At 43.9% G+C, this 19,818-nt stretch overlaps 1 protein-coding gene across 2 annotated transcripts in view; it reads left to right on the top strand.

Annotated features, from left to right (window-relative positions):
* The first annotated feature begins 30 nt into the window (after window positions 1-30).
* The window catches only part of LOC110521213 (disintegrin and metalloproteinase domain-containing protein 10), a 35,385-nt gene continuing 15,597 nt past the window's right edge, over window positions 31-19,818 (top strand). The window contains exons 1-11 of one of the 2 annotated variants that reach the window (XM_036969405.1): window positions 31-335; window positions 2,842-2,995; window positions 10,565-10,683; window positions 13,963-14,121; window positions 14,728-14,828; window positions 15,911-16,057; window positions 16,251-16,343; window positions 16,596-16,779; window positions 17,071-17,234; window positions 17,564-17,747; window positions 18,557-18,707. In XM_036969405.1, coding sequence (XP_036825300.1) covers window positions 269-335; window positions 2,842-2,995; window positions 10,565-10,683; window positions 13,963-14,121; window positions 14,728-14,828; window positions 15,911-16,057; window positions 16,251-16,343; window positions 16,596-16,779; window positions 17,071-17,234; window positions 17,564-17,747; window positions 18,557-18,707 — 1,523 coding nt within the window. In that variant the 5' untranslated portion in view covers window positions 31-268. Of the gene's footprint in view, window positions 336-2,841; window positions 2,996-10,564; window positions 10,684-13,962; window positions 14,122-14,727; window positions 14,829-15,907; window positions 16,058-16,250; window positions 16,344-16,595; window positions 16,780-17,070; window positions 17,235-17,563; window positions 17,748-18,556; window positions 18,708-19,818 lie in introns of both variants that reach the window. The other variant, XM_036969404.1, reaches the window with a different exon arrangement.

Raw genomic sequence — 19,818 nt, 5'->3', positions numbered from 1 at the left:
CGTTGTACTTTTTGAAACATTACCTGAAATACCTGAAATATATGTTACAATAGTTGGAATTGCATTCAGTTGTACACCTGACTAGGTATCCCGTTTTCCCAATCTGTCACTCCATAATGATGGGGGAAGGGAGAATCCTCCATCCCTACGTCTGACGTCGGGGCGTGAAAGAGAGGGCAGGCGAGGAGGAGAGGAAGCTGCGATCAACACAGGCAGGGCGTCTGAGCCTAAACAAGGACAAAGTGATCACGGTATCAATGCTCTAACAATGGACTTAGCAGATATGCTTGTCGTCAAATTCTTCTGTTTCGTCTACTTAATAAATTACACCCAGGGTGAGTGAGAGCATTTGTATTTGTTTTGTATCGCGAAGCGTTTAGCGGGCTACATTCACGAAGGGAAGAGTAGCCAAGCAAAGACAGCGTTCGAGCGAATGGCTAGCAGGCTAGGCTAAGAAAGCTAACATAGGCCTGGTCGTTGTGAAGATGCCTCTTGTGTCCCTTTTGACACAAACTCCAAACCACAAAGCTATATAGTTGTAAAAAAAAAATATATATTTTATGTTAAGCTTGGCGGAAGCTAGTTTTCTTTAAAACGAGACTTTACTATTTATATGGATGGTTACGATAAGACTACTAGCTAACTAGCTTGCGGGGGTGCCATTGTTATGAGAAATCAGGTGGAATCTGTTGTCTTGGCACGAACGAGCAAAGCGATTTGGGCAATCTGACTTAGCTTGCAGTATTTGCAGTGCTGTCGGTCGGTATTGTTTTTTTTTTTGCACCACGTCAATACTACATTTTGCAATGATGGGCTGTCCCACTTTCTATCAACATTAGCTAGCATAGTAGCTAGTTAGCCAGCTAATTTAGCATCGTTTTTTTTAGCAACAACAGTTACCTAACTAGGGATCTTGCTAGGTAATTAGCTAACTGTGCCTGTTGACTACTTATTTATTTTTTTGTACATGTTTGACCCAAAGCCAATGGCTCCCTAGTAAGAACATATTCGATCTTTGTTAGCTAGCTATTAGCTTTCCAATGGCAGTAGCTAGCGCCAATATATTATGTTGTAGCTATTCGATGAATACAGTAGTAATGGCTGGAATGGATTATTTGGAACGGAGTCAAAGATGCTTTCAATATCTGTCGTGTTTTATAGTGTTCCATTCCGGCCTTTACAATGAGCCCGTTTTATAACTCCTCCCACCAGCCCACACTGGTAGAACGATACAATAGTATTCATGTGAATACAGCTATTTCCTTACTTTCCATGAACAGCATTCTGATCGCGTAATCGATCGAGGCAACGCACTGTATGTTTTCAATGCGATGTTCTTGTTGACATTATGCTAATCACACACAGAATAGATTCTACAGCTTTGAATGTGTTTCATGGTTCACTTAATAGTATATGGTCCAACTGCTGTGGAAAAAAATGAGCAGAAGATCAGATGTCAAATTTAATGAGAACTAATACGGCTGGTATCTAACAAACAGCATCCAGATTGGTGGTAGTTGGACAAATACAATCTGAAACGACTCAATAGGAAATAGCCTAAGTCTCTTAAAGCTATTACAACTACAATGAAACATTTTAATGGTCAGAGTTTAATATTTTATCATGCAAATGTAGGGAGCAGAAAATAGAAGAGTATGCCCAGGCTTGTAGCAGTGGAGGCTCCGGAGGGGAGGACAGCTATTAATAACGTCTGGAACGGAGTAACTGGAATGGCATCAAACACATGGAAACGATTTGTTTGACGTATTTGATACCATTACACTCAAGTCAATACCACGAGCCCGTCCTCCCCAATTTAGGTGTCATCGACCTATCCTATGTAGTATTTGGCCTACCTACCTTAATGACATCACGAGCTCTAAAATGAAAAGCCTACGACAGTAGCTGGGAGCGGGCACACGAATAAACACCTGCTCCTGCTAGTGATGGCAGACCTGGGTTCAAACACTATTCAAATACTTTTCAGCTTTTGCTCTAGCCTGCCTGAGATGCTAGATGGGTGGGGTTTGCACTTTTGGCACTATTCTATTGGTCCATTAAGCCAGGCAATCTCAATCGAGCACAGACAAAGTATTTGGAATGATTTTAAATAGTGTTTGAGCCCAGGTCTGAGTGATACTAATTCAGTTATAATCCATGTTAAAGCCTTTTATGATGACATGCAGTTGATTTATTTATAGGGTTCAGACTGAGATTGCAATAATCGCCTGGCCCTTTACGGACGTTGACATAGAAATAGGCCCAGATTCTATTCCCGTAATAGATTCACTTTATTTGTTATCATTTTAAGGACAGGCACCACACCCAAAATCGATTGTTTTTGTCAGTTACAGGTGTACTCAGCAGCACCACCTTGTTAATAAATCATTGGGAGAACCGTGGATGTAGACTAGGCTGTACGCTCAATGAACCACCACTCCTTTGCAACAATGTGACGACACTCTTGCCGTCTTTGATAGTTGTAGTCATTGGGGAGGGGGGGAGCCAGGCGTTATGGTGGCCTTTCACAAATCAGGAATCCTGTGTAATTCCAAACAGAATGTGCCTTTTGTTCTGAATGAGTAGAGTATTGTGTTTCCAGGCTTGGCTAGAATAATGTAGGATCATGGATGTTATGAGGGCTAGTGTGCTGTCACGTTTTCAGTCTTTTTCAAGTTAGATGCTACTATCTTTATATGGCTTGTTGATTATAGCTAGGCCTCGAAGAAGATAACGAATTGTAGTTTAATATTCAGCTTACAGCCTGTGGTTTGAAGAGGTGTCCCGTGTGGTGTTGTTGTTCTAGTGGGTCTTAGTTCCTCTGTGTTATCATCTCTCCAGGTTATCATTATGGGAACCCCCTGAACAAGTATGTGCGTCACTACGAGGGTCTGTCCTATAACACCTATGAGTTACAGGACAAGCACCTGAGAGCCAAGAGGGCCCTCCACCACCAAGACACATTTCTCCATCTAGACTTCCACGCACACGGAAGGTTAGTGTCCCAGACTTTTTCACTGTGCTTGTATGTCTGTGTGTCTGTTTTTGTGATGTAGTTTATTTTGTTAAGTCTAAATGAAGAATCAGGAGTGAGCCTCATCTTCAAGATGAGTCTTGTTCCTAAATAACTGAACTGTGATGTTCCTCAAAAACATAGGCATTATTGTTGTTTTTTTTAAAAAAAGAGTTGTTTAGCCTTGTTTTCATCTTTAATTATTTTCATAGAACATAGCCTAAATTATGAATATCCTGTACCTTCTAAACAAGCCTTGCCTGGCTTTGTGGGAGAGCGAAGTGCTCTGTTCTCTCCCAGCGCTGTGCCCAGTCGAGACCCAGCCGAGACCATCTGGCGGTTAGTCAGACCTGGGTTCAAATACTATTTAAAATAATTTCAAATACTTTATCTGTGCTTGATTGAGCTTGCCTGGCTTAATTGCTCATTAGAGTTGGCCCCAAATGGCAAACCCGGCTTATCTAGCACTCCTAGGAGGCCAGAGCAAACGCTCAAAGTATTTTAAAAAAACTTCAAATACTGTTTGAACTCAGATCTGTTGCTAGCTTGGCAGGGAGGGGACTAGGCCTCTCATTCTGCCAGTGGCAAAGCCTGGTGCTCCCATTGCTCCTAGCCTCAGATGCTACTGCTTAACAGAGATGGAAGCTGTGGAAACAAAGAAATACAAAAGGAGAGGAGGATGTCTGCAGCTGTTCTGAAAAGCAGGAGTCTCTAAAGCTCTGAGTCCTGGCTTGGAATTAATTTAGCCTGATACCAGGGCCCAGTTTCACAAAACCATCTTAAGGCTTAGTTCATCGTTAGAACCTTCGTAGGAGCGTCGTTAGAGCGGTGTCCCAAAACCGTTGTTATTAATGTTGAAAACGCTGGTAATCTAACGCCTGCCTCGGACCACCCGTAGAACAGCTAAGTGTGTCGTTAGATGCTTTTTTTTTGCCCTCCAACGTCATTATATACACACAGATTTCTGCTAAACATAGAATCACATGGTTTAGCCATCTCCCTGTGACCGCAGATAACTTCAGAACAGAGTTGACTACAAATACAAAGTTGCCAATGTCTTTGTAATTGATACAAACAGGTGACCTATAGAAAGGGGCTTCAAATGAAATCCCCAAATTAGAGGTCGACCGATTGTGATTTTTCAACGCCGATACCGATTATTGGAGGACCAAAAAGGCAGATACCGATTAATCTGACTATTAAAAAAAAAAAAAAAATTGTGTTAATGACAATTACAATAATACTGAATTAACACTTATTTTAACTTAATATAAAACATCAATAAAATCAATTTAGCCTCAAAGAAATGATGAAACATGTTAAATTTGGTTTAAATAATGCAAAAACAAAGCGTTGAAGAAAGTCATATGTGCCATGTAATAATGTGTTCCATGTAAAAAAAGCTAAAGTTGGTGGTTCCTTTTAACATGAGACTTCAATATTCCAAGGTTAAGAGGTTTAAGGTTGTAGTTTATATAGTATTTGTAGGACTATTTCTCTCTATACCATTTGTATTTCATATACCTTTGACTATTGGATGTTCTTATAGGCACTATAATATTGCCAGTGTAACAGTATAGCTTCCGTCCCCCTCCTCGCCCCTACCTGGGCTCGAACCAGGAACACATCGACAACAGCCACACTCGAAGCATCGTGACCCATCGCTCCACAAAAGCTGTGGCCCTTGCAGCCCAAGGGGAATAAACTACTCCAAATCTAAAAGCGAGTGAAGTTTGAAACAGTATTAGCGCACACCCTGCTAACTAGATAGCCATTTCACATCGGTTACACCAGCCATTAGGCTGATAAGCTTGAAGCCATAAACAGCGCTGTGCTTGCGAAGAGCTGCTGGCAAAACGCACGAAAGTGCTGTTTGAATGAATGATTACAGGCCTGCTGCTGCTCAGTGAGACTGCTCTATCAAATCAGACTTAATTATAACATAATAACACACAGAAATACGAGCCTATGGTCATTAATATAATAGAATCCGGAAACTATCATTTCGAAAACAAAACGTTTATTCTTTCAGTGAAATACGGAACCATTCCGTATTTTATCTAACGGGTGGCATCCATAAGTCTAAATATTCTTGTTACATTGCACAACCTTCAATGTATGTCATAATTACGTAAAATTCTGGCAAATTAGTTCGCAATGAGCCAGGCAGCCCAAACTGTTGCATATACCCCGACTCTGCGTGCAATGAACGCAAGAGAAATGACACAATTTCACCTGGTTATTATTGCCTGCTAAACTGGATTAGTAGTTATAACTAGCGATTATGATTGATTGTTTTTTATAAGATAAGTTTAATTCCAGCTAGCAATTTACCTTGGCTTCTACTGCATTCGCGTAACAGGCAGGCTACTCGTGGAGTGCAATGGTTAGAGCGCTGGACTAGTTAACTGTGCGGTTGCAAGATGGCTGCTACCATCATTCCGGTTAGCGTTTTGTAAAGCATAAACCAAATAAACCCGGTTGATTCACACCAAAAGCCGGGCCTCCACAGATCATGAGAAGGTCTTATTTGTCTGGCTGTGATCTACCGTTATTGATCACCAGCCCTGAGAGACAAAATGTAAACAAGGTAAGCTTTGGTTTGGTCTGTGTTTGAGCTATAGCTACATGGGAGAGTATTAAATGAATCCTTAGGTTGGTAGGAACAAATCTAGCCTATTATCTGATGTTTGACTTAAGGGCAACATCGAAAGTCCACCGAGTGACTCTTTGCGTATCAAAAATATGATTTTGCCTGCTTGCATCCGTATCCCCTGTATGTCCCCCCAACACCATCACAATGTTTGAGAGAGGTTGGCGTTGTAGAAATGTAGTTTTTATAGTGCAAAAATAACTTTAAGGCACATTTTAGTGTGCATAAACAGTGCAATTAACACATTCGGGCATTTTGGAGAGGTTGAAAGGACACTTGAATGTACCCTGGATATCCCATAACACCACCACTATGCTGGAGTGAGGTCGATATGGTAGAAATTGTGTTTTTAGACTGAGCAAATAGCATTTAGGGATTCCAAATATGTAATGGTACTGGAATGATCGAATTTACAGACTTAGTGCACTTTGGAGACGTTTAGGGACACTTGAAAACGTCCCCGTGACCACACCTGACACCACTTACTAAAACATCTGCCCATTTCTAGTTGTTAGTTCTATCGATCCCATTTTTTCTGTTGTTGATATTGTTCACATGTTGTGGAAGCCATCTGTGTTTCCGGCTCTTGTCATCAATAATTCACTTATAGCTTGTCAATGAAAGATGGTTATTTTGTGTGTGCTTGGTCTTGTGTATTTTGAACTATGTCGCTCCTATCTATATTCTGATAATTTCTTCATAATCTTGCAGATGTCTTCTTTCCAGATATAACAAGTTTCTGCATGTCAGAAACATGTAATTACACATGAATAGCAGTTACTTTTGGTTATGTCTAAATTTTGCAATTACATTTAAGAGGTTAAAGTAGGATATTTAAGCCTTGAGACAATTGAGACATGGATTGTGTATGTGTGCCATTCAGAGGGTGAATGGGCAAGATCAAATATTTAAGTGCCTTTTAAACAGGGTGTGATAGTAGGTGCCAGGCGCACCGGTTTGAGTGTGTCATGAACTGCAACTCTGCTGGGTTTTTTCACACTCAACAGTTTCCCGTGTGTATCAAGAATGGTCCACCATCTAAAGGACATTCAGCCAACTTGACACAACTGTGGGAAGCATTGGAGTCAACATATATATATATACTGCTCAAAAAAAATAAAGGGAACACTAAAATAACACATCCTTGATCTGAATGAATGAACTATTCTTATTAAATACTTTTTTCTTTACATAGTTGAATGTGCTGACATCAAAATCACACAAAAATGATCAATGGAAATCAAATGTATCAACCCATGGAGGTCTGGATTTGGAGTCACACTCAAAATTAAAGTGGAAAACCACACTACAGGCTGATCCAACTTCGATGTAATGTCCTTAAAACAAGTCAAAATGAGGCTCAGTAGTGTGTGTGTGGCCTCCACGTGCCTGTATGACCTCCCTACAACGCCTGGGCATGCTCCTGATGAGGTGGCGGATGGTCTCCTGAGGGATCTCCTCCCAGACCTGGACTAACGCGTCCGCCAACTCCTGGACAGTCTGTGGTGCAACGTGGTGTTGGTGGATGGAGCGAGACATGATGTCCCAGATGTGCTCAATTGGATTCAGGTCTGGGGAACGGGCGGGCCAGTCCATAGCATCAATTCCTTCCTCTTGCAGGAACTGCTGACACACTCCAGCCACATGAGGTCTAGCATTGTCTTGCATTAGGAGGAACCCAGGGCCAACCGCACCAGCATATGGTCTCACAAGGGGTCTGAGGATCTCATCTCGGTACCTACTGGCAGTCAGGCTACCTCTGGCGAGCACATGGAGGGCTGTGCGGCCCCCCCCCCCCCAAAGAAATGCCACCCCACACCATGACTGACCCACCGCCAAACCGGTCATGCTGGAGGATGTTGCAGGCAGCAGAACGTTCTCCACGGCGTCTCCAGACTGTCACGTCCGTCACATGTGCTCAGTGTGAACCGGCTTTCATCTGTGAAGAGCACAGGGCGCCAGTGGCGAATTTGCCAATCTTGGTGTTCTCTGGCAAATGCCAAACATCCTGCACAGTGTTGGGCTGTAAGCACAACCCCCACCTGTAGACGTCGGGCCCTCATACCACCCTCATGGAGTCTGTTTCTGACCGTTTGAGCAGACACATGCACATTTGTGGCCTGCTGGAGGTCATTTTGCAGGGCTCTGGAAGTGCTCCTCCTGCTCCTCCTTGCACAAAGGCGGAGGTAGCGGTCCTGCTGCTGGGTTGTTGCCCTCCTACGGCCTCCTCCACGTCTCCTGATGTACTGGCCTGTCTCCTGGTAGCGCCTCCATGCTCTGGACACTACGCTGACAGACACAGCAAACCTTCTTGCCACAGCTCGCATTGATGTGCCATCCTGGATGAGCTGTACTATCTGAGCCACTTGTGTGGGTTGTAGACGCCGTCTCATGCTACCACTAGAGTGAAAGCACCGCCAGCATTCAACAGTGACCAAAACATCAGCCAGGAAGCATAGGAACTGAGAAGTGGTCTCTGGTCACCACCGGCAGAACCACTCCTTTATTGGGGGTGTCTTGCTAATTGCCTATTATTTCCACCTGTTGTCTATTCCATTTGCACAACAGCATGTGAAATTTATTGTCAATCAGTGTTGCTTCCTAAGTGGAAAGTTTGATTTCACAGAAGTGTGATTGACTTGGAGTTACATTGTGTTGTTTTAGTGTTCCCTTTATTTTTTTGAGCAGTGTATATATAGATAGATAGATAGATATATAGATATAGATAGATATATAGATAGATAGTACCAGTCAAAAGTTTGTACACACCTACTCATTCAAGGGTTTTTCTTTATTTTTACTGTAGAATAATAGTGAAGACATCAACTATGAAATAACACACATGGAGTCATGTAATAACCCCAAAGTGTTAATTAAACAAATCAAAATAGATTTTAGATTCTTCAAAGTAGCCACCCTTTGCCTCAATGACAGCTTTGCACACTCTTGGCATTCTCCCAACCAGCTTCACCTGCAATGCTTTTCCAACAGTCTTGAAGGAGTTCCCACATATGCTGAGCACTTGTTGGTTGCTTTTCCTTCACTCTGCTGTCCAACTCATCCCAAACCATCTCAATTGGGTTGAGGTTGGGTGATTTGTAGAGGCCAGGTCATCTAATACAGCAATTCATCACTCTCATTGGTCAAATAGCCCTTACACATCCTGGAGGTGTGTTGGGTCATTGTCCTGTTGAAAAACAAATGATGAGATAGCGTATTACTGCAGAATGCTGTGCGAGCCATGCTGGTGAAGTGTGTCTTGAATTCCAAATAAATCACTGACAGTGTCACCAGCAAAGCACCATCACACCACCACCACCATGCTTCACAGTGGGAACCACACATGTGGAGATCATCCATTCACCTACTCTGCGTCTGACAAAAACTCGGCGGTTGGAACCAAAAATCTCGAATTTGGACTCATCAGATCAAAGGACAGATTTCCACCGGTCTAATGTCCATTGCTCGTGTTTCTTGGTCCAAGCAAGTCTTTTCTTATTGGTGTCCTTTTAGTAGTGGTTTCTTTGCAGCAATTCAACCAAGAAGACGTATCCCAAAGACACACCAACATGCTTGGAGGTTGGAGCAGGGGGCGCCACACTGGGCGCCCGGTTGGAGCAGGGGGCGCCACACTGGGCGCCCGGTTGGAGCAGGGGGTGCCACACTGGGTGCCCGGTTGGAGCAGGGGGTGCCACACTGGGCACCCGGTTGGAGCAGAGGGCGCCACACTGGGCACCCGTGGACGAGTTGTTGATGTCTCTTTCCCTGACGTTGAAAAACATCCCCAAGGCATGATGCTGCCATCACCATGCTTCACCGCAGGGTTTGGTGCCAGGTTTCCTCCAGATGGGACTCTTTTGGTATTCAGGCTATATAGACCTCCTTGTATTTTTATTTTGGGAGAAGTCCCTGATTGGCCAACTCAAAATGTATTTTCTTTCACTGTTCTAGTGTTTGAGGAGCCATACAGAAAGTAATGAATTAAGTTCTTCAATTATTTACAATGTGTTCCCCCCCCAAACATAATTTAAAAATGCAGTAAAGCCACACTGTTTTTAAGATGACCTCATTTCTCTGTTGGTGTTGGAATGTTTACTGCTCTTTCACCGTCTTTCAGGAGAGAAAAAAAGAAATGCAAAAAAAAAAAAAGAATAAATGTTTTTATTTTCAGCTGAGCCAATGTCCTTGTCTTTTATCTCTGCGTCTCGCTTTCATTTGCATTTTATTTTCTCCTGAGTCCTGAAAAATAAAGGCCTAGTTCCTTCCAGAGTGTCTTATATTTGTATTTATTATTTAATTTATGTAATCAGGTTGGCCTATGTTATTGAGAACACAAACACTTTATTTAAAAAACAACAACATGTTTTTACAATAACAACCTGAGCCATAGTATTGCAATGTTCAGACCATAGAAATATATTCTATAGAACAGACATTATATTCTCAATATACATTAATACGGGGTCACAGGAGTAAGGGGTTTGAAACATAGCTGAAACGTTGCATCTCGGTGGTGTACTCAGAATGGTAAACAAGACATTATGAAAGACAGATGTTACAGAACGTGTCTTCCCAACTTTGCTAGTTTGTTCAGATCCGTCTCTCCACAAGCACGAAACAGCTCATGTCTTAGTGCTACTAGGCCTGTGCCTTTTCTTTGGCTCCGTTTATGGACATATTGTGGACCCCAGGAAGAGTAGCTGCTGCAACAGCTATAGCATGTAACTAAACATATTTGTTTGTGTGTATATATATCTATACACACACACACACACACACACATCAGGTGGTTGTTTAATCAACAAGTCAATGTGTTTGTATCTGTCCCTACTCAGATAAACCATACAGAAATGTGGCATGAATAGCTTGGTACTTAACCTCTGTTTCTTGTCTGTCAGACATTTTAACCTGAGGATGAAGAGAGACACCAGTCTGTTTGCTGAGGACCTGAAGGTCGACATGGGAGGACAGGAGGTGAACTATGACACCTCTCATATCTACACTGGAGAAATATATGGTGAGGACTGATTTTACTACAGTGCATTCAGAGAGCATTCACACCCCTTGACTTTTATTTTCTTGTTATATTAAGATGTGTCACTGGTCTACACACACTACGCCTGATCTTCTTTGGGATAGGGGGACAGCATTTTCACTTTTGGATGAATAGCATGCCCATAGTGAACTACCTCCTACTCAGTCCCAGATGCTAATATATGCATATTATTAGTAGTATTGGATAGGAAACACTGAAGTTTCTAAAAATGATGTCTGTGAGTATAACAACTCAAATGGCAGGCAAAAACCTGAGAAAAAAATCCAAACAGGAAGTGGAAAATCTGAGGTTTTTAGTTTTTGAACTCAGCCCCTATCGAATTCACAGTGGGATAAGGGTTATGTTGCACTTCCTAAGGCTTCCACTAGATGTCAACCGTCTTTAGAACGTTGTTTCAGGCTTCTCGTGTGAAGGGGGGCCGGATGGGGGCTGTTTGACTAAGGGGTCTGACAGCAGCCTCGTTCGCATTTCACATGAGATATCTCAGTCACACGCATTTCACATTAGATATTTCTCATTCCATTGCTTTCCTACAGACAAAGGAATTCTCCGGTTGGAGCATTATTGAACATTTATGATAAAAACATCCTAAACATTGATTCTATACTTAGTTTGACAAGTTTCTTCGACCTGTAATATAACTTTTTGAACTTTTCGTCCGACTGGACCTGAACACGCTTTTGGATTTGTTTACCAAACGCCCTAACAAAAGAAGCTATTTGGACATAAATGGACATAAATGATGGACATTATCGAACAAAACAAGCATTTATTGTGGAACTGCGATTCCTGGGAGTGCATTCTGATGAAGATCATCAAAGGTAGGTGAATATTTATAATGCTATTTATTACTAATGTTGACTGCGTAACATGGCTGATATTTCTTTTGGCTGGTTTGGGCTCTGAGCGCCGTTCTCAGGTTATGCTTTTTCCTTAAAGTTTTTTTGAAATCTGACACAGCTGTTGCATTAAGGAGAAGTGTATCTAAAGTTCCATGCATAACACTTGAATTTTCATCAACATTTATAATGAGTATTTCTGTGAATTCATGTGGCTCTGCAATATCACTGCATGTTTTGGAACTACTGAACATAACACGCAAATGTAAATTAAGAGTTTTGGATATAAATATGAACTTTACTGAATAAAACATACATGTATTGTGTAACATGAAGTCCTATGAGTGTCATCTGATGAAGATCATCAAAGGTTAGTGATTCATTTTATCTCCATTTGTGCTTTTTGTGACTCCTCTCTTTGGCTGGAAAAATGGCTGGGTTTTTCTGTGAGTTGGTGGTGCCCTAACATAATCGTTTGTGGAGCTTTCGCTGTAAAGCATTTTTGAAATCAGACATTGGCTGGATTAACGAGAATGTTATCTTTAAAATGGTGACTAATACTTTTATGTTTGAGAAATTTGATTTATGAGATTTCTGTTGATTTGTATTTGGCGCCCTGCAATTTCATTAGCTCTTGGCGAGGGGTTCCTCTAGCTGAACGGGGTTCACATACAATTATATCTGTAAGTTTGCTAAGTCAAGCAGTGAATTTCAAACACCGATTCAACCACAAAAATGAGGGCGGTTTTCCCAATGCCTCGCAAAGGACACCAATCTGTTGATCTGTAAACATTTTAAAAGCAGACATTGAATATCCCTTTGAGCATGGTGAAGTTATTAATTACACTTTGAATGGTATATCAATACACCCAGCTACTACAAAGATGCAGGCATCTTTTGGTTTAATTATTTGTTTACTAAATACCTAAATAATCACACAGAATTACATCTACACAGAGTGGATCATACATTGATTACAAATGATGTCATAAAGGAAAACGTCCCTAGCGAACGGAACAGATATGACGGCTCGTTACACAAAGAAAGGGGGTTGGGTTTTGAATGAAAGGAAGACAGAGGAACAAAGGGAGAAGCTATGTCTCTATCGGTCCGTAGGCAGCTACTCTATCGTAAATACAGAATCTTATGCATTCTAACTAACCGCCCATTTGGAAAAGGAAAATGCAATAAATATTTACTCTTCGATCGGTTGGTCGTAGATGGAGGGCCGGGTTGTCCTTTGAAGAATGTCCGGTGTTAGAATGAATACTTGGTAGTACCGTCGTCGTGTGGTAGGATAGATACTCTGTCCGTCCTCTTCTAGCCCACGTCTGCACTAACGCATGGCTGGGAGGTATCACTTCTTTAGTGAATAAGAGTTCAAAGTTCATACCAAGTTGCCATGCTATATGCTCATGCTATATTCTGGCTGGTATAGTCGAAATTCATCCTTCCGGCGTGTAGGTCGTCACCTTCACATTGAAATTCAATGCTAATTTCGTTAGGTTCTTGCTGAGGTTGGCTTAGTTCTTTAGGTGGTCTTTGTCCTTTCAACGTGGGGACCTCAAGTCCACAAGTCCTTGGAACAGGAAGTTACATTTTCGTAAAGGGGCTTATATAGGGTTGGGAGAGAGGGCGTGTTTCATAGTTTACAACCCGTGTCTATTCACATAGGCGGGGCCACTGAGTTGAGCATAGTTCACTCATGAAAACCAATTCTCTCATTTAGGAGCTACAATTACATTTAATCTTTTCATAAATAGTTTAATATTTAAACATTTAAATTGCACAACAATTCCATGTGAATCTGATAACTAGAATGTGTAGACTTTCCAAGATACAGTTTATGTTGTCTTATCAGTAATAATGTCTCAGACGCCAACTGATCTGACATCATATTCATTAAGTACCAACACATATTTTTTTGGATTACTGAAATATGGTTCAGTTTCCCACCTTTTGATGTTACCAGGCTCTCCAAAGCGATTCTCAATAGTCACATCGGTAGAGTAGAGAGAGGAAAAAGGGGAAAGGTATTTATGGGGGTCATAAACCTCCCCCATCAGGCCAACTTCATGACACTATGCTTCAGAGAGAGGGGGAGGGACAGGTAGCCTACACATACACACATACGGGTAAAGATTTCCTGCTGCAGGCAGATACTGGAAGAAGTTTCTGAGTGACAGAGGGCTTTGCATAGGTGCTTTGTTGCATTTTCTGTTGGACTGAGGGAAAAAATTACCCGGAATGTAAAATAACATTAATAACCAGTTCCCATGCTTTTAAAATAATGGTTCTGTTCCGGAACAGTGTAGATCTCTTTCATTCCTGGTTCTGATTCTGTTCCTCAAATGTTTATTTTCCAGTTTCCTGCTTTCTCATCCCCCCTCTCTCTCCATAGGTGAGAAAGGTACCCTGAGCCATGGGTCTGTGGTGGATGGGAAGTTTGAGGGCTTCATCCAGACGTACCAGGGGACGTTCTACGTAGAGCCAGCTGAGCGATACCTGAAGGACCGGGACGTTCCCTTCCATTCAGTTATCTACCACGAGGACGACATCAGTAAGTACTGTAGTATGTGTGTGTACTGGAGTATACAGCTCCTTTCTCTATTAAAAACACAAACACTCTTTGATGTACCCTCTTGTCATCTTTTAATTGTGTGAGAGTGTTTGTTCGTTTTCCCTTTGGAGGATAGAGACATTTGGAGGATAGAGACAGGCTCAGGGCTGGGCCCCGTTCATTCTCTTAGGCACCACAGCAGCATCTCAGTTTGTTTTATTGAGCTGTGGTGCCTAAGAGAATGTGTGCCTTATGTTACCTGATATATTAAGGTACAAGTCCTCATATAGTCATCTGTAGTGTAGACTAATCATTCAACTGCTAGGACACTTGTGAAGCATACTGGAGCAGAGGGTGTGAACTGAGAGTAGCTCTCTGGTGACTATGGAGTTGCTCTCTGGTGGCTATAGGGTCGCTCTCTGGCGGCTATGGGGTCGCTCTCTGGCGGCTATGGGGTCGCTCTCTGGCGGCTATGGGGTCGCTCTCTGGCGGCTATGGGGTCGCTCTCTGGCGGCTATGGGGTCGCTCTCTGGCGGCTATGGGGTCGCTCTCTGGTGACAAATGTTACTTCAGGTAATGTAAACGTGTGTGTTTCTCTCCCTTTAGATTACCCCCACAAGTATGGTCCAGAGGGGGGCTGTGCCGACCACTCTGTGTTTGAGAGGATGAAGAAATACCAGGCCACCGCCATGGTGGAGCCAAACAAGGTGAGTTAACAGACTGGCTGGTGTCTGAAATGGCACCCATAATTCCCTATATAGGGCACTACTTTGGACCAGGGCTCTATGGCACTGCTGTATATACATTGAGTGTACCAAACATTAGGAACACCTGCTCTTTCTCTGACAGACTGACCAGGTGAAAGCTTGATGTCACCTGTTAAATCCACTTCAATCAGTGTAGATGAATGGGAGGAGACGGGTTAAAGAAGGATTTTAAAGCCTTGAAACAACTGACATTTAATTTGACCTTTTATTTAACTAGTCAAGTCAGTTAAGAACAAATTCTTATTTTCAATGACAGCCTAGGAACAGTGGGTTAACTGCCTTGTTCAGGGGCAGAAAGACAGATTTTTTACCTTGTCAGCTCAGGGATTTGATCTTGCAACCTTCCGGTTACTAGTCCAATGATCTAACCACAAGTTCACCTGCCGCCCAGGGGACGCTCTACGTAGAGCCAGCTGAGAGATACATGAATTGTGTATGTGTGCTGTTCAGAGGGTGAATGGGCAAGACAAATAATTGATGTGCCTTTGAACAGGATATGGTAGTAAGTACCAGGCACACCGGTTTGAGTGTGTCAAGAACTGCAACGTTGCTGGGTTTTTCACAACAGTTTCCCCTTTGTGTATCAAGAATGGTCCCCCACCCAAAGGACATCCAGCCAACTTGACACAACTGTGTGAAGTATTGGAGTCAAAATGGGTCAGCATCCCCCGGAGCGCTTTTAACACCTTGTAGAGTACATGCCCCGACGAATTGAGGCTGTTCTGAGGGCAAAAGAGGGGGGTGCAACTCAATATTAGGAAAGTGTTTGGTATACTCTGTATGTAACTGTGTGATGATACTCCATGTAAATATATTTTAGCTCAGTGGATACTACATCTTGCGTCAGATATTGGACTCGACATCTCATCAGTGAATGTATAATACTATGAAACTAGAAGATTAGGGATTTCTTATCCTCATGGGGAGCTGATGGTACAATACAGTCTACAATAATACAGGCTTTAATACTGCCCCCTCCCCTCGCACCACCCCTCTTCCTCTCCTCCTCCTCCTCCCAGAAGCTCCATGCAGAGGAGGCGTCCAGTGACCCGGTGTTGCTGAGGAAGAGGAGGACGGCTCAGATAGAGAAGAACACCTGTCAACTCTTCATCCAGACAGACCACCTCTTCTTCAAGTACTACAAGACCAGGGAGGCCGTCATCGCACAGGTACTGGATGATACACACACACACACACACGCACACAGTATTCCTCAATAGCACCAAGTGTATTGTTTGTGTGATACCGGGTTCTTTGGGGATGGGGAAACATGTCAACAATGTTTTTAGAACTGTGTGTCAAGATTCCATTCCAGAATAATGACGTGAATTCTGATGCATCTTGTTGTTGTTGTTGTTCCAGATCTCTAGTCACATCAAGGCTATTGATGCCATCTACCAGGGAACAGACTTCATGGGTATCCGGAACATCAGCTTTATGGTCAAGAGGATACGGGTGAGACCCTAGGCAGTTGTTTCACCTGGCAACGTTCAGTCAGTCAATCAATCAGTCACCACCGGTTCCCACTTCCTGTTGTACTTCTGGTTGTCTGTAGTGATGTCACTTCCTGTTACCGCATCCTGATTGTCTGTCATGATGCCACTTCCAGTCACCACTTCCTGTTGTACTTTCTATTGTCTGGTGTGACATCACTTCCTGTTTCCACTTCCTGTTATATGTCTAACATGTGACCACTTCCTGCTCCAGATCAACACTACTACAGATGAGCGGGACCGGTCCAACCCGTTCCGCTTCGCTAACATCGGCGTGGAGAAGTTCCTGGAGCTGAACTCTGAGCAGAACCACGACGACTACTGTCTGGCCTACGTCTTCACTGACAGGGACTTTGATGATGGTGTGCTGGGTCTGGCCTGGGTTGGAGCTCCTGCAGGTACTGACACACAATTACTGATCCTGTCTGGCTCATTTGCGAAGACCATGGCGCTCCAAAACTATTTGTGATGCATTATGGGTCTTGAAGGGATGGACCGTCCTTCACTAAAACCTGTCTGCCTGTCCACAGGGAGTTCTGGAGAGATGGACCATCTCCCACTCATATCTGTCTGTCCACAGGGAGTTCTGGAGAGATGGACTGACCCTCACTGTCTGTCTGTCCACAGGGAGTTCTGGAGAGATGGACTGACCCTCACTAATACCTGTCTGTCTGTCTGTGTGTCCACAGGGAGTTCTGGAGGGATCTGTGAGAAGAGTAAGCTGTACTCTGACGGGAAGAAGAAGTCCCTGAATACCGGCATCATCACTGTTCAGAACTACGCCTCCCACGTCCCTCCGAAGGTCTCACACATCACCTTTGCCCACGAGGTGGGACACAACTTTGGCTCGCCGGTGAGTTAGATAATCTAGCCTGCTGATGGTAAATGCATGGAATACAGCAAAACCTCATCCGGACCTGCAATGGTCTGTCTCTCTCTCGATCGCTCTCTCTTTGTGTCTCTCTCTCTCCTCTCACTCACTCACTTACTCACTCACTCACACTCTCTCCCCTCCCCCTCTCTTTCCCCCTCTCTCTCTCGGTCTCTCTCCCCTCCCCCCCCTCTCTCTCTCTCCCCCTCCCCTCTCTCTCCCCCTCCCCTCTCTCTCTCCCCTCCCTCTCTCCCCTCCTCCCCTCTCTCTCTCACTCACTGTGTGTGTGTGTGTTTTGTTTCTAACCGCAGCATGACTCGGGGTCAGAGTGCACCCCAGGGGAGTCGAAGACCCAGGATAAGAAGGAGAAGGGGAACTACATCATGTACGCCCGGGCCACATCAGGAGACAAACTCAACAACAACAAGTTCTCCGTCTGTAGCGTCAGGAACATCAGCCAGGTCCTGGAGAAGAAGAGGGGAAGCTGCTTTGTCGGTATGTTTCCTCTGCTGTCTATGGCATTTGAAGCTAGTTTGTCGGTATGTTTCCTCTGCTCTCTATGGCATTTGAAGCTAGTTTGTCGGTATGTTTCCTCTGCTCTCTATGGCATTTGAAGCTAGTTTGTCGGTACGTTTCCTCTGCTCTCTATGGCGTTTGAAGCTAGTTTGTCGGTATGTTTCCTCTGCTCTCTATGGCGTTTGAAGCTAATTTGTCGGTATGTTTCCTCTGCTCTCTATGGCGTTTGAAGCTAGTTTGTCGGTATGTTTCCTCTGCTCTCTATGGCATTTGAAGCTAGTTTGTCGGTACGTTTCCTCTGCTCTCTATGGCATTTGAAGCTAGTTTGTCGGTATGTTTCCTCTGCTCTCTATGGCATTTGAAGCTAGTTTGTCGGTATGTTTCCTCTGCTCTCTATGGCATTTGAAGCTAGTTTGTCGGTATGTTTCCTCTGCTCTCTATGGCATTTGAAGCTAGTTTGTCGGTACGTTTCCTCTGCTCTCTATGGCGTTTGAAGCTAGTTTGTCGGTATGTTTCCTCTGCTCTCTATGGCATTTGAAGCTAATTTGTCGGTATGTTTCCTCTGCTCTCTATGGCATTTGAAGCTAGTTTGTCGGTACGTTTCCACTGCTGTGTTAGATTAAGATTGGTTGTAGAATTCCGTAAAATTTCTTCAAGCAGGATTTTTGGAAAGCCCTGGAATTTTGGGAAAGTTTTAGAAATTCTACACTTTATTAAAGATCATATGTGTTATTATGAATGTCATTTCGTAATGTGTATGTGGTCTTTCTGCCTCCCTCCCCCTACAGAGTCAGGCCAGCCCATCTGTGGTAATGGGTTAGTGGAGCCAGGGGAGGAGTGTGACTGTGGATACAGCGATCAGTGCAGAGACCAGTGTTGCTATGACGCCGACCAGCCTGACAACAGGAAGTGTAAATTAAAACCCAACAAAGTCTGCAGGTAAGAGAGCCCAACCGACAGAGTAGCTGTGGTCCAGGAAGTTAACCTGACAGGGTAGCTGTGGTCCAGGAAGTTAACCTGACAGGGTAGCTGTGGTCCAGGAAGTTAACCTGACAGGGTAGCTGTGGTCCAGGAAGTTAACCTGACAGGGTAGCTGTGGTCCAGGAAGTTAACCTGACAGGGTAGCTGTGGTCCAGGAAGTTAACCTGACAGGGTAGCTGTGGTCCAGGAAGTTAACCTGACAGGGTAGCTGTGGTCCAGGAAGTTAACCTGACAGGGTAGCTGTGGTCCAGGAAGTTAACCTGACAGGGTAGCTGTGGTCCAGGAAGTTAACCTGACAGGGTAGCTGTCGTCCAGGAAGTTAACCTGACAGGGTAGCTGTCGTCCAGGAAGTTAACCTGACAGGGTAGCTGTCGTCCAGGAAGTTAACCTGACAGGGTAGCTGTCGTCCAGGAAGTTAACCTGACAGGGTAGCTGTCGTCCAGGAAGTTAACCTGACAGGGTAGCTGTCGTCCAGGAAGTTAACCTGACAGGGTAGCTGTCGTCCAGGAAGTTAACCTGACAGGGTAGCTGTCGTCCAGGAAGTTAACCTGACAGGGTAGCTGTGGTCCAGGAAGTTAACCTGACAGGGTAGCTGTGGTCCAGGAAGTTAACCTGACAGGGTAGCTGTGGTCCAGGAAGTTAACCTGACAGGGTAGCAGTCGTCCAGGAAGTTAACCTGACAGGGTAGCTGTCGTCCAGGAAGTTAACCTGACAGGGTAGCTGTCGTCCAGGAAGTTACCCTGACAGGGTAGCTGTCGTCCAGGAAGTTAACCTGACAGGGTAGCTGTCGTCCAGGAAGTTAACCTGACAGGGTAGCTGTCGTCCAGGAAGTTAACCTGACAGGGTAGCTGTCGTCCAGGAAGTTAACCTGACAGGGTAGCTGTCGTCCAGGAAGTTAACCTGACAGGGTAGCTGTCGTCCAGGAAGTTAACCTGACAGGGTAGCTGTCGTCCAGGAAGTTAACCTGACAGGGTAGCTGTCGTCCAGGAAGTTAACCTGACAGGGTAGCTGTCGTCCAGGAAGTTAACCTGACAGGGTAGCTGTCGTCCAGGAAGTTAACCTGACAGGG

The sequence above is a fragment of the Oncorhynchus mykiss genome, chromosome 30 (assembly GCF_013265735.2).
Source record: "Oncorhynchus mykiss isolate Arlee chromosome 30, USDA_OmykA_1.1, whole genome shotgun sequence".
Classification (NCBI taxonomy): domain Eukaryota; kingdom Metazoa; phylum Chordata; class Actinopteri; order Salmoniformes; family Salmonidae; genus Oncorhynchus; species Oncorhynchus mykiss.
This window is presented reverse-complemented; position numbering and strand designations above follow the sequence as displayed.